Here is a 15,448-nt window from a genome sequence, read left to right on the forward strand (position 1 = left end):
AACGAAACGTTAACTTAATTGCGAAACCATATAACTTACTCTGATATCGTGCGCTCTATTCTTCCGTCCTAGTGGTGAGCGTGAAACAACAACACACATACACGGGGATTTAACGAACGATTCACGCACGATTACAGCCGAGAATGATTAGCGGTAACGAGAGCTAACGCGGTTAATAGTAACGATGGTGCTCCTAACGCGATAATATTACCGTTTGGGGATTAAACTGACGCTCACCTTCTGCCTTCCGCCAGCTCGTCTCTGTACCGCGTACGAATCTCGTCCAAGGATGAAATCAGCTGATTGAACGTTTCGCGGTCTATCACCAAACAACTGACTCCTTCCGGGTCATCGGCGATGATGTTGGCCGTCCTGAGATCATCTCTGTAAACACGGTTCAATATTCTTTTTTTAAAATATGCAGCAACGTATCGTACGCATGTATTTCATTACTTCAAGTTTCAATGAACTATGCTCTATTTCTTCTGTTACTGCACGGATAATTTCTAATTACTTATAATTTTATATTCGATTCTTTAAGATTCCCGCATCCTGTTTCAGCAATAAATGTTTGATAGCTCACCCTTTTCCCACACTACCAGTTATCTACCACTTTTACAATAATTGTATGGAATTGTTCGACATGTTTGAAAAATTAAATTTATATTACTTTCATATAACATCGAGTTTTACGTTTTTAATTATTAATTAGGACGATATAACTTCTGGGGAATGGAAAATTTAGTGTTCAAATACTTTTAGATCCACTGTATACGATTCGTAAACCACGATCATGAAACGGAAAATATACTATATTTACCCTTGGAGAGCTTTTTCACCGAAGAAATCGCCTTTGCCCAGTGTCCTGATGTATTTGTCTTCCGAATTGTCGGGTTGCTTTATAGTTACACGCACTTGACCTCTGCTTATAATGAAGAATGTGTCCCCCCTTGCTCCTTGCCTGATTATGTAGTCTCCATTGTTGTAGAAAGTCTACAGAACAGAGAATACCGTAAAATAAGACCGGATGAGACGATGCAAGATTTAAAAAATAACACATACAATACAGATTTTACGCAATTATGCAGCAGATGAACATTGAAAACATAACAAAGAAGTGACGATAAAAATGGATAAATGTTTGAAATCCAATGGAAATGATTCAAAAAAAAAAAAAGAAAAAATTGAATAGATCTTGCCGCGAAACAATTTTTCAAAATTATCTTTCGACGCCTTGGCATAAGTATACTTCGGTCAAATATTTTTTATAACTCTATCATCATACAATATTTCAAGTAGATAGTAGTGTTGTTATCGACGTAGTAACTTGACTCTTTACAAGTCAAAAATTTCATTTTACCCTAAACGATTAAATCCGTGCCTTATTCGGTGAAAAAACGTCATAACAATATGTCGAAATGTTCCCATGAAAAGATGGTTATAAAAGTCTACATAGCTCACCCTGTGAATTCACCGACTGGTAGGAAAGCTAATAGAATACAAAAAGCGTAAATGTCGTAAGTGATAGTCTTTCTGCAAAAATCGAATTTTGCACGAACTTTTTCACAATCTAATTAAACTTGCAAATCTCACCTCTTCTAAGACGTCCGAAATTTTGATTAACGTCTCCTCTGGTAGGTTCTTGAAGATAGGAACGCTGAAACAAAATGAAAAATTAATATTTGTACATTGACGGTTTAGAAATGTTCGTTTATGTAACACTGATCGTTCATTCGAGGACCTCTACGAAGTTATGCATTCCGCGTATAGCATAGGCTCGAGGACGTACGATGGAAACATTAGGCTAAAGTGAAACTAATTTCGGTGTAACAGTTGAATAGAGATTTATGAATTTTGTCTGTGATTAATGGGTCTCGTTTCGTCCTGACCCACGGAGAAGAGGGTGTAAGAAAATAAGAGATTTCTTAAAAACAGACCGGCGAAACCATCCATCTTGTCTATTATTTACACAGATGGCTTTTCCAGCGAACACGGAGCAAGTCCATCTCTCCGTCATTACGGTCGTTGATTTATTGCTTTCACTGGAGACATACTCTCAGTCATTCGGATCGTTACTAAATGCAATTAATAGATGTTTATATGAAGAGCTCAGGGCAACGAACGGTCACCTCGATTTCGACATGACTGTAAAAGAACAGATTTTTTCGATAATAAATTTTTTGCGAATTTGTTCGATGTAACAAACGGTCATATCATGAGACGTTTGTGACTGTTTGTTGCCCCAAACGAGATGAAATTAGATTATAGATACGTTCAGAGCAACAAACGGTTAACTATTTCAACTTTTAATTTATTGACAAAAAACATTAGAAAACAATTAACGATATATTTATTTTATTTAACATAATTTCATAACTAGACATTTTTTTATAAGAAGTATATTTATTACTATCATCTTCACAGCCCCAATTCAATTTTCGTTACAAATCTAAACGTACCGATGATATTTATTTAGTAGTAATACTATTTTTATTGCAAAATGTAATATAGTAATTATAGAAAAAAAAATTATAAAAATAATATCTTTAAATATCTTCAGTCTCTCTTCATTTGAAAATTTACTAAAGCATTGTTTATTTCGTAACCAATTCTCTGGATTTCGTTTCCTTTTTCTTACTTTGGCACCGTTATCAACACACTCACTGTCGTTTTCTATTTCTCACGTATACGGTCCGATCGCTTTTGCGTGCTGTACTCGTGTGACTATCTTTACTTGGCGCGAATGTCGAATAACGCCCAAATTCCGGGCAACAACCTATACCTACAGGGTGAGCGTTTGTTTCCCCGAATGTTTACAGTCGCTCTGACTGTGTGTTGCTCCGAACGATTAGAAAATCTAAGTGGGTAGTCATGTCTAAATCGAGCTGACCGTTTGTTGCCCTGAGCTCTTCATATGGATTTATAGTTTCATTTGCTAAACTAAACCGACAACCTCGTTGGTCTTGTATTTTGTTTTGTAAATTAAATATATGTACACACACGTATGTATTTACCTTTTTAGGAAGTCTGTGTATTCGGCCTGCCTCGAGAGGCCAGTTCTCATCATAATAGTTTGGAAACATTGTCGGTCGATAGCCCATAACTGGCAATCGGTGGCCGCTGTTATCGTCGCTGTCCTTTTGCAGTTGTAAAGGATTGCTAGCTCGCCGAGGACCTTTCCTGGCGCGAGAGTACTCAAGTACTTGCCATCGCGCGACACCTCGACCTTGCCCTCTGGAAAAATTCATTTCATCGTTAGCGGCTGATCAAGAAATTTCAATTTCGAATTATTATCCTGGTTGGCCGTTATCTTCGATTAATCCTCGGATAACGGATCTTTTTTTGGTAACTGTACACAGCCGAAAAGTTTAGGACCATTTACAAAAAACTTAGGAGAAAATTGAATTTGAATATGCATTTTTTAATCGGTTATCTAACCAATGAGTAATAATCAGTATTAATAAATACTAACATTAATACCAGTAAATATTAAGACATTTTATTAATAATGGGGAATGTGTTTATTTTATATAAATCGTGTGTTTATTCATTCGAGTTGGACCACTTGTTTGTTTTTTTATTGCCGACCGATTCCGTATACATGATGAAAACTAATCTTTTGATTACACTGTCCAACAAAATTAAACTTTTTTCGAGTTTTGCAATACCTGTTGGGTGATTCTTATACACTTTGTCACCCTAAAACCGAATCTGAAAGTAGAATTGCTCCATCACGCAACGTTTTCGAAAAATTTTGGTTTTTGTAAAAATGCCCGATTTTGATACGAAACGACGTGTTACGCAAAAACTAAACACGCGAGAAAGTTCAAATTTGAGTCAAGAGATAGAGGAGACTCTCCTCTACATATTCATATAGTCAATTATATTTTTATGTACTTCCTAATAGTTGTAAATGGTTGTTAAAGTTTGAAAATGTGCCGACGCGGGTACTTTGTACGCTCTATTTTTGTATTTATGTGAAAAATCCTTTATCTAGCAGGAATTTACTATACAGGAATGCATTCTACAGACATTTCTGGTAAAGAAACCATTCACGAAAAGTATTTGGTTCCCTTAATGTACGAGAAGGATCAGAAAATGTTAATTGACAGCGTGTGCGCGACGCGTTCGCGCCAGACGGCCATTGCAGCCTTTTCGCGACTCGCCAGGGCCGTCGCTATGCGTAGTCGACGTTGGTACCACTCATGTATGTCTTTGCTTACTATTTACATACATTTTGTTTGTCTTTTTGGGTGCCAATCATTACAAAAGATTATAAAAATACGTCTTATATTCACATTTCATTGTGGAAATGCTTAATAAAGAAAATTGAATACAAAAACTTACCTATTTCTGATGTAAACAAATTAAAAATGTTTCCGCCTTGCTTGACGTTTGTTCCTGGTATCCCGATTTTCAATAATAAGTGTCCAGCAGTAATCAGCAAGCATCCGCACATAAGTCTTTTCCTTTGTAACGTTTTTCCATTGTTGAAATATCTTGATGAAAGATTAATGCTGGAATTGTACTCCTTGTTTTGATTTTAAAATAATTTCGTCATGAATATAACAAAAACAGTCCGGCTGATTTATACACTTCCGCGAGATTTTATCGATTTAATATAGAGCGATCTATGTCTTAATTATGTACTTCGATCAATAAAATCGATAAAAATAGTCCCATTTACATAGTGTTTGGACTTATTTTAATCGGAATAATCTTGAATGTCCATTGGTATTACAATTATAAAGATAAGACAACAATTACTGAAAACAAAATTTTCCAGTCACCGCATTGCTGCGGTCAATTTTCTTTCTTAAGCATTTCCACAATGAAATGTGAATATAATGAGTGGTACCAACGTCGACTACGCATAGCGACGGCCCTGGCGAGTCGCGAAAAGGCTGCAATGGCCGTCTGGCGCGAACGCGTCGCGCACACGCTGTCAATTAACATTTTCTGATCCTTCTCGTACATTAAGGGAACCAAATACTTTTCGTGAATGGTTTCTTTACCAGAAATGTCTGTAGAATGCATTCCTGTATAGTAAATTCCTGCTAGATAAAGGATTTTTCACATAAATACAAAAATAGAGCGTACAAAGTACCCGCGTCGGCACATTTTCAAACTTTAACAACCATTTACAACTATTAGGAAGTACATAAAAATATAATTGACTATATGAATATGTAGAGGAGAGTCCCCTCTATCTCTTGACTCAAATTTGAACTTTCTCGCGTGTTTAGTTTTTGCGTAACACGTCGTTTCGTATCAAAATCGGGCATTTCTATAAAAACCAAAATTTTTCGAAAACGTTGCGTGATGGAGCAATTCTACTTTCAGATTCGGTTTTAGGATGACAAAGTGTATAAGAATCACCCAACAGGTATTGCAAAATTTTTTTGGTGTTGGACAGTGTTATTTAATCAAATTACAGGTCGAACGACTTACGAAGTCGAAGGACCACTGACATTTGCAAGGCAACCAATTAGGTCAACGCGGTAGAGCTGTTCGTTTATACATACATACATACATACATACATACATACATACATACATACATACATACATACATACATACATACATACATACATACGTACATACATAGACAAAGTCGTGAGTACTTTAATTGCAACGTGACATTTATCTGAAACATTTGTCGTTACGGAAACCGCGCTTATTCTACAGAGAGCGCGTCACTTTTTCAATTTGCATACTAGTAGTTATAACTTTCGAATTCTGAAACTGAAAATATTTTTCGAAGCGACGATCCTTGTTTAACTTTAGAGAATTAAACTCGGGAACTCAAGAACTCGAGAGGATAATGAAGAAATTATTTAAATAAAAGAAAATTTTTAATATACCACATTTTTAAGACGGACTAAAAAGTATAAAATTCTAACCCCATACAAATAGTCCTGAAAATTTTTGATTGTGAATTTTTAATAGCTATGAAAATACTTGTGAGATTTAAAGCGAACAACGTGAAGCGCATGCAATAGATAATTGATGCATGAATAGTTCACCTAAGTCACTAACAATTTTATTGCACTGCAAGTGATATGAACTGTTGTGTGAGTTTTCTCAACGGCAGCTACTCTCTACACTCCTTACTATTATCTTGCACTCCACGTTTTCTGTTTTAAATTTTAATTTTCATAGCTATTCAAAATTCACAATGACAAATTTTCAGGACTATCTGTATGAGGCTAGGAAAAATTATTTTATACTTTTTAGTTCGCCTTAAAAACGTGGTATATTAAACATTTTTTTTATTTAAATGATTATTTTCTGCTTTTTAGTCTTGTGTGTGTTGTCATCCAGTTCTGAGCTATGTTAAAAGTTTCAAGTCTCTAGCTCATCGGGAAGTTAGTTTAAAATCAATTGTAAAATTTGTACCGAACAGACGAACAGACAGACAAGAAAGCGAGTTAATAAAAACGTGGTAATAAAAATAACTTCCGGTTACGTGTTTAGCACATCGCAGTTTTTAAGAATCACCGATTGGTTATCAAAGAGCGTTTATAGTAACTCAATGTTGATTCACGGCATGATAAGCGAAAAGACGCTTGAAGTATTGGTTGGGCAATAATAGAAAATATTTTAAATATCTAAGAAAATTGCGTCACGGGAACGTGCAAGAGTTACATAGGTCTTGCAATAATCAACATTTTTTATTTTACCGACATATGGACCGGATACAATGAACGTGTGCGGTTATCTCGGAGACCCAATCCCTTCAGCACAATGGGCCTATTCATGAAACACATCCGGTACCTGTGCAGTTTTCCGTGCACTTACGGCTTACGGTTACCGTGTAGGTACATGTACTGTACGCGATTTCGCCCACATTCTTCCTCCTTTGATTGGGATGTTTACAGTACCGTTAATTAATGACAGTCAACACAACTTGACAGTGCACCTGGTAATTCTATTTTGTCAAGCCGCTGAAGGACAACGACGAGAATTTTAGGTTGTCGTTAGGTTGATAGGTCGTCATTTTAAGAAGACAGAGAAATATGTGGCGTTCTGCCTTAAGGGCCCGGGGTAGTCACGTGACTTTTTAATTAATAATTTCCATTCACAGCCTTCAAACACAGACTTAAGATCCGTCTTGGTCTTGATCCGTCGGGTCTTAAGTCTGTGACTAAACTTGTCACATTTTTTGCTCTGTATTATCGATATTATGAATTCTGACGCCAGAAACGTGCTTCTAGTTTTCGCCTTTATTTCACAACAGAATCAAGACAAATTATAGCTCAATTTGTAGCTGGAAATATTTTCTAGTGCGTACTGATCTCGACATCTTCCAGAAAACTCATCCAATGGCATAAAAATGCTTGGATTCCACGGCATGCACATCGTCAATGTTTGGCCTACTTCGAACGCTTATATTACCAAATATCTGCATAATCTCGGCAGTTCCTGACCAGCGCGCATTAGATTGAACCTTCCTCTTTCGAATGAGCCCTTTACCAGCGACAAAATATTCTTATTTTACGAAAAGCACATAAAACCATTTTTTGACGGTAATGTAGTCACTCTACCTTATCGCGAATCTACGGAGACCGGCATGCAACATCCAAACTGTTCAATTTTCACTGGTGCTTTCTACATGCGTGTCACGGGGCAACCGCGGACGTCGTAGAAAGTGCAACGGGAGAGTGCATCGGGGAAAATCTACGAATCGATTAACTAACGGCATGCTGTCATGCAGCGATTCCGCGAAGCTATATTCGCTCGTGACGATGATCCCCGCTCAGGGCGAATCGTCTTCGCCTCGTTCCTTGTAGACACGAGCCTTTTCCTGGGATAACGTAACCGCTCGCAGAAATAGCTTCGGGAAGGGACGATAATTGTTGAATGAAGCCGATTACTCTGCTGCAACTGGCATACAAGTATTTGTCGGTGGATAAATTTTCATCTGACGCGCAATGCGTTCGCGGAACCACTGTTCATCGGTGAAAGCAACTCCTTGTTAAAGCCGATTAATTTCGTGTGCTTGAACAACTTCGCGATTCACCAGTACGTGAAATGTATGAACATTTCGTTTAAAGTTTAACACTATTCTACCACGATGTCAAACACTGTACATATTAAGGCGGTGGGCACGGCTCAAGATTGTGTGAGTGCATCCCCTCCCTAGTTCCGCACACGTACCCGAGTTTTGCAAGGGTACGGGAGGCCCGCTCTCATTTGTTAACAATGCAAAAATAGTACTGTTCTGTAGTCAAAATCGCTAGATAAAAGTTCAATCTAGGGTGAAAAGGTCCTCAGAAGTCGTACTTTTGCGTTTTTTAGCCGTAATTTGCAATATTCAGCAGCATACTGCTTGTCGAGTGACATTATCGTAAATATCGAGAGATTCAGAGCTCGTATGGAGTTCGTTGGACCTTTCCACCCTAGCGGGAACATATAGGAACTCAATGCCACGCCGATCACGTTGTATGCTTACGTATCAAACAAATGAAAGCGGGCACCCAGAAAAATTAGATCATTGAGTATTTCATCAAAATATAGTTCCGACATTTTTCGCTACGAGCGCTGTACTATGTTCCCGATCTGTCTCATCGTCAGTAGTCACTGTATCGGTAAAACAGAGGCCTATAGGAGCATGCGCGGCGCGAAAGCGTGGATGGCGTGTACGTGTGCGACGGCGATCGCAAGGGTCCGGGATGCCTGGAAATATTTCCCAATAATGCAGAGACGGGACTTTTCCATAGTGAAAAGAGCTAGATAAAGGTTCAATCTAGGGTGGAAAGGTCCTCAGAAGTCCTACTTTTGCGTCATCGAGAAATGATTAGCTATATTCGGCAGCATGTTGTCCGCCAGAGAGGCCTGTAGGAGCATGAGCGGCGCGTCAACGTGGATGGCGCTGTCGTAGCTTCGTTCGAATAGCCGTGCCGTGGCACACTCACACACCGCCTGATCAGCGTGTACGTGTGCCGACGGCGATCGCAAGGGTCAGGGATGCCTGGAAATATTTCCCAATAATGCAGTCACGGGACTTGTCAATGGTGGAAAGAGCAAGATGAAAGTTCTATCTAGGGTGGAAAGGTCCTCAGAAGTCGTACTTTTGCATCATCGAGAAATGGTTAGCAATATTCGGCAGCATGTTGTCCGCCAGAGAGGCCTGTAGGAGCATGAGCGGCGCGTCAACGTGGATGGCGCTGTCGTAGCTTCGTTCGAATAGCCGTGCCGTGGCACACTCACACACCGCCTGATCAGCGTGTACGTGTGCCGACGGCGATCGCAAGGGTCAGGGATGCCTGGAAATATTTCCCAATAATGCAGTCACGGGACTTGTCAATGGTGAAAAGAGCTAGATGAAAGTTCTATCTAGGGTGGAAAGGTCCTCAGAAGTCGTACTTTTGCATCATCGAGAAATGGTTAGCAATATTCGGCAGCACGTCGTTTCTCAGGGAGGCTATGGGAACTGACATGGCGGCACACTCACACACCGCCTGGTCGGCGTGTACGTGTGCCGACGGCGATCGCAAGGGTCTAGGATGCCACTAACCATTTCCCAATAATGCAGAGACGGGACTTTTTCATAGTGAAAAGCGCTTTAGCCAATTAGCATCTTGGAAGGTTGGATAATACAAGGATGTGAATTTTCAGTAATGGCACTAGATAAAAAGATCAACCTGACATGCTGAATCCCTCAAAAATCCCTAAAAATTATTGTTCGCGAAATGTAACAAATAGTTGGGCAAACTATATTTATCAATTGATTTTTTCTAGTTTTTATCTCCAGATAAAAATGAATATATTCTAAATATTTTCTGTAAAAATTTGATTTCAATATCTCTAATGGTTTGAAAGCAACCTGTTGCGAATTAGTATCTTGCGTCGATGGCCCGCTCCATAACATTGACACTGGAGGGTGTCATAAATTAGCCCTCCCACGACACTGTCTCGCCGAAGACGAAAGAACTTTCCTGTAACCTCAGTGCAAAACACAGTCATTCTCTAAAGTCTGAAACATTGCCGCTTCGCACGAATGTACGATTGCCTAGTAAATATGATCCAAATTATATCATGTTTGGTGTCAATTTTATCAGGAAAATTACACGAATGGGTTGAGAGAAGTTTCATGAATATATTATGAAAAACAAAAGAATTGGGACATTGCATTAGTATTGTTTCACCGATATACCTGACCCCGCATAATGTTACACTCTTCGGCGGTCTAGCTTCTAGCCCCTTCGAAGGGTAGACACTTGGGCGCGTCATAAATTGGCCCTTCTCCGATAGTGTCCAGCCAAAGACGAAAGAGCTGGCATGCAGCCTCGGTGCGAAACACAGTCATTCTCTGAAATCTGAAACATCGTCGCTCCGAACAAATGTACGAATGCGTAGTAAATATGATACAAATTATATCATGTTTCGTATCATTTTTATCAGAAACATTCCACGAATGTGTTGAGAGAGGTTTCAGGAAAAAATAAGGAAAAACAAAAAAAATGATGACATTGCATTAGTATTGTCTCACCGATGTACCTGACCCATGTTACACCCAACGACCGGCACACCGAACGGCCAGGCCGACTATGCTTGCAATGTTCCGCATTTTATATGGATTTCTGTATGCATTGTCTGGCCGGCCTGACGGTACGCGGGGTCCAAGAGTTTCTGCGTTTTTATGAAATACATAATGGTAATAACGGTACTTCATTCATAACTTATAACGTAACTTTTAATGTACTTGGTTTTTTTTATAATTACAGTAGGTATATTTAGCAAACATGTGCATAATCTTTATTTGCATTAAATTTTGTATTAAATTAAATTAAATTAAATTAAATTAAATTAAATTAAATTAAATTAAATTAAATTAAATTAAATTAAATATTTCTGGAATTCCGACGAATTTGTTTCGAATGAAGTTGCATACGTATCGATAATATCATTAAAATATCCTCACGAAGTTACCGCACTCCTCAAAAAATTGTCATAATTTACCTTCTTGTCATACCTTCTAGGCGTATGTAACTTCGTAAGTATATTTTTATGATATTATCAATACGCAGAGTTGGGCAAAATAGTTATCGAAATAAAAATTTCGAATAACGAATGAAAGATAAAAAAATTTGTATTAAAATTTGAAAGTTAAAATTACAATCTCATTAAAGACGGTCCAAATGCTCTAGATAAGCTCTAGAAGTCATTCGTATTAACAATATTGTTCTCATTAAAAACATAAAAGCATAAAAAAATAAAAGCATGTATTAATAAATAGATTAAAAACATGAAGCATCATTTGGACTGTCTTTAATGAGATTGTAATTTTTATCGTAACATTACGTATCGGTGAAACTTGTCCTAATCCCACAGGCATTCTGTGCCCCTTAGCTCTTTTATCTGGGGTTATATTGGGAGGGCTAGTTTCTGACACCCTCAAGCGTGTACCTGTCGAAAGACCCAGAAGCTAGACCGCCGAAGGGTGTAACATTGTGCAAGGTCAGGTATATCGGTAAGACAATCCCGATGGAATGTCATAATCTTTTTTGTTTTCCATTATTTTTTCATGAAACCTCTCTCAACACATTTGTGGAATGTTTCTGATAAAAATGACACCAAACATGGTATAATTTGTATCATATTTACTACGCATTCGTACATTTGTTCGAAGCGACGATGTTTCAGATTTCAGAGAATGACTGTGTTTCGCACCGAGGCTACATGCCAGCTCTTTCGTCTTCGGCAGGACACTATCGGAGAACGGGTAATTTATGACGCCCCCAAGTGTCTACCTTTCAAAGGGGCCAGAAGCTAGACCGCCGAAGAGTGTAACATTATGCGGGGTCAGGTATATCGGTGAGACAATACTAATGCAATGTCCCAATTCTTTTGTTTTTCATAATATATTCATGAAACTTCTCTCAACACATTCGCGTCATTTTCCTGATAAAATTGACACCAAACATGATATAATTTGGATCATATTTACTAGGCAATCGTACATTCGTGCGAAGCGGTGATGTTTCAGACTTTAGAGAATGACTGTGTTTTGCACCGAGGTTACAGGAAAGTTCTTTCGTCTTCGGCGGGACAGTGTCGTGGGAGGGCTAATTTATGACACCCTCCAATGTCAATGTCACGGCACGGAGTTATAGAAAGCAAATTTTTACTGAAAATATTTAGAATGCGTTCACTTGTATCTAGAGATAAAAACTAGAAAAGAATCATTTATTTAAATATAGTTTGTCAAACCATTTGTTACATTTCGCAAACAATAATTTTTACGGATTTTCGAGGGATTCAGCATGTTAGGTTGATCCTTTTATCTAGTGCGAATCATTACTGAAAATTCACATCCCTGTATTATAGAGAAATGGGTTGCGGAATTCCAGACCCTTCCAGCCCTCGTAGGCACACGTACACGCCGACCAGGCGGTGTGTGAGTGTGCCGCCATGTCAGTTCCCATAGCCTCCCTGAGAAACGACGTGCTGCCGAATATTGCTAACCATTTCTCGATGATGCAAAAGTACGACTTCTGAGGACCTTTCCACCCTAGATAGAACTTTCATCTAGCTCTTTTCACCATTGACAAGTCCCGTGACTGCATTATTGGGAAATATTTCCAGGCATCCCTGACCCTTGCGATCGCCGTCTGCACACGTACACTCCGACCAGGCGGTGTGTGAGTGTGCCGCCATGTCAGTTACCATAGCCTCCCTGAGAAACGACGTGCTGCCGAATATTGCTAACCATTTCTCGATGATGCAAAAGTACGACTTCTGAGGACCTTTCCACCCTAGATAGAACTTTCATCTAGCTCTTTTCACCATTGACAAGTCCCGTGACTGCATTATTGGGAAATATTTCCAGGCATCCCTGACCCTTGCGATCGCCGTCGTCACACGTACACGCTGATCAGGCGGTGTGTTGAGTGTGCCGCGGCACGGCTATTCGAACGAAGCTACGACAGCGCCATCCACGTTGTCGCGCCGCTCATGCTCCTACAGGCCTCTCTGGCGGACAACATGCTGCCGAATATAGCTAATCATTTCTCGATGACACAAAAGTAGGACTTCTGAGGACCTTTTCACCCTAGATTGAACCTTTATCTAGCTCTTTTCACTATGGAAAAGTCCCGTCGCTGCATTATTGGGAAATATTTCCAGGCATCCCGGACCCTTGCGATCGCCGTCGGCACACGTACACGCCGACCAGGCGGTGTGTGAGTGTGCCGCCATGTCAGTTCCCATAGCCTCCCTGAGAAACGACGTGCTGCCGAATATTGCTAACCGTTTCTCAATGATGCAAAAGTACGACTTCTGAGGACCTTTCCACCCTAGATAGAACTTTCATCTAGCTCTTTTCACCATTGACAAGTCCCGTGACTGCATTATTGGGAAATATTTCCAGGCATCCCTGACCCTTGCGATCGCCGTCGGCACACGTACACGCTGATCAGGCGGTGTGTGAGTGTGCCGCGGCACGGCTATTCGAACGAAGCTACGACAGCGCCATCCACGTTGTCGTACGTCCGTACATTCTCTCTTCCTCTGTTTTACCAATACAGTGTGTTGCTCGATACTGAACTTTGGAAAACGTTCCTAGCTCCCCTACTGGACAGAAATGTTACTATTTAGCTTCCTCTAGCGGCCGTTCGTTTTTTCATAGCGTGACGATCATTATTGTGTCGGGGCATTCGGAGCTTGCCCTGGTCAGGTTCGGTTCCCTCCCCTTAAGGGGAAACAATCAATTTCCCTGTGTTAAAAAGATTAAATATACAAATCAAAAAAAGATGCTGAAATTAATAAAAAAATATTGTAATTTATAAAGGTGATGTTCTATCCATGAATTTAATTTTTGTCGATCATTATTCACAAATATGAGAGCGATGAAAACAGTTTTAAAAATTCTCAAAATCTATGGAAAATTCAATATTAATAGAACAAATCAGCTATAAATAGAGTATTCGAAATAGTTCATTCACAAACACTCACAGTTTTCCAGATTGTCAAAAAGCATTAATATTGATATCATAGATGAGCTGTAGAGTATTCAAATAGTACTCTGTATTTCCTCGTACGTAGAACTGTTGTGATTCCAGTAATGAATCCATTGCGGCACATAATGTTACAATACATATTTCTTCGGTGGATAGACTAATGATAGGCCAGCTGATAGTTACTTCGTGACTATCATCATTTTACGAAACAAGATACATGAAATAGTTCAAGATCGTAACGAAATCGTCCTCCGTTACGCAAGATCATTATGATACATTTTTACCTTCTCGGCTGTCGATGATTCGTGGGTACCTAGGCAGTAAATAAGAGAAGGGAATATTCCCCGACTGTATTGTCCTAGAACGGTGCTTTCACTTATTTGCTCATAAACCGACGCTCATCGGTACAATTATGGTCCGCATTAGTGTAGTCAATTTACTCCGGATGAATGTCAGTGGAGCAATCTCACGATTCTTTTCAATTTTCATTTGCTGAAACAAGTTACTGTACTCGACTAATATTCAACGGTACTCACGGTAATCATTAGACTGGGAAGTTTTATGCAAAATGATAATTGTCTGCATTAATCTGAGAATGCAGGAATTGAATAGAAATTTCATTAATACGTTTTCAATACGTTCTTAATACGTTTCAGTAGGTTGCAAATTAATACAACAGTACTTTTAAATTCTTTAAATATATTCTTACTGCCTCGTACCTCATTTACCCATTTTTCCGTAGTCTAACGTAGACATTAGAAGAATCAAATATTGTTGTATTCTCTTCGATTTGTTGAAATTATTAGAAGAGGACACGCATTTTCATTTAACTTTTGTTTCTCACAATTGGTACAGACAATTTTTATTTTGCATAAAGATCCGCGGTCTAGTCATTATTTTTGTATTAAAAAGTGAAAAAATGCGTACACGTTAAGATAAAACTATCTACTGTCTCTTATCTTATCTTGATCTTACTGTAAAACTATCTACATACGAACTGGAACAGCTTTGTACTCTAAAATAGTAAATTAACATTTACATTTTAAAATCGGACATTTCATATGCAACGATCTAATATAAAATGTGAACAAGTGTAGTAAATCATTGGAGAGAGAGTGAGAGAGAGAGAGAGAGAGAGAGAGAGAGAGAGAGAAAGAGAAAGAGAGGGAGAGAGAGAGTACCCTTTCGAGCGAATCGAAAGAAGCGAAAGAGCGAGATCTTTGCGGAAAAGGTTAGGCGAGTTGTCGCCATTTTGGCGATACGTTGCGTCGCGTCGCGTCGGCGGTAATTTGAAAGTATCCAAAGCTGCGTGGCCAGGGCAACGAAACCTTGTCCTTTGAAACGCTCCTCGGCATCGTTATTTATAGCTTACGAGGAAATAACTTTCTCGAGCATCCGTCACGCGAAGAATTTTTATCGGGACCACGTGGCTTTCGTTGCGGATGAACGTTTAACCTTCAGGTGCAATGGGTCTCGGTTTCTC

General features: G+C 39.1%; 1 protein-coding gene across 3 annotated transcripts in view; it reads right to left on the reverse strand.

Moving 5' to 3' along the window:
* The window catches only part of For (cGMP-dependent protein kinase for), a 77,442-nt gene that overhangs the window by 3,069 nt on the left and 58,925 nt on the right, over nt 1–15,448 (reverse strand). For all 3 annotated transcript variants that reach the window (XM_076805005.1, XM_076805060.1, XM_076805032.1), the window contains 4 exons: nt 3,015–3,234; nt 1,594–1,657; nt 821–993; nt 238–384 (listed from right to left, as the gene is read on the reverse strand). In XM_076805005.1, the coding sequence (XP_076661120.1) occupies nt 238–384; nt 821–993; nt 1,594–1,657; nt 3,015–3,234 (604 nt within the window). The remainder of the gene's footprint in view (nt 1–237; nt 385–820; nt 994–1,593; nt 1,658–3,014; nt 3,235–15,448) is intronic.

Source organism: Halictus rubicundus, chromosome 1 (assembly GCF_050948215.1).
Source record: "Halictus rubicundus isolate RS-2024b chromosome 1, iyHalRubi1_principal, whole genome shotgun sequence".
Taxonomy (NCBI): domain Eukaryota; kingdom Metazoa; phylum Arthropoda; class Insecta; order Hymenoptera; family Halictidae; genus Halictus; species Halictus rubicundus.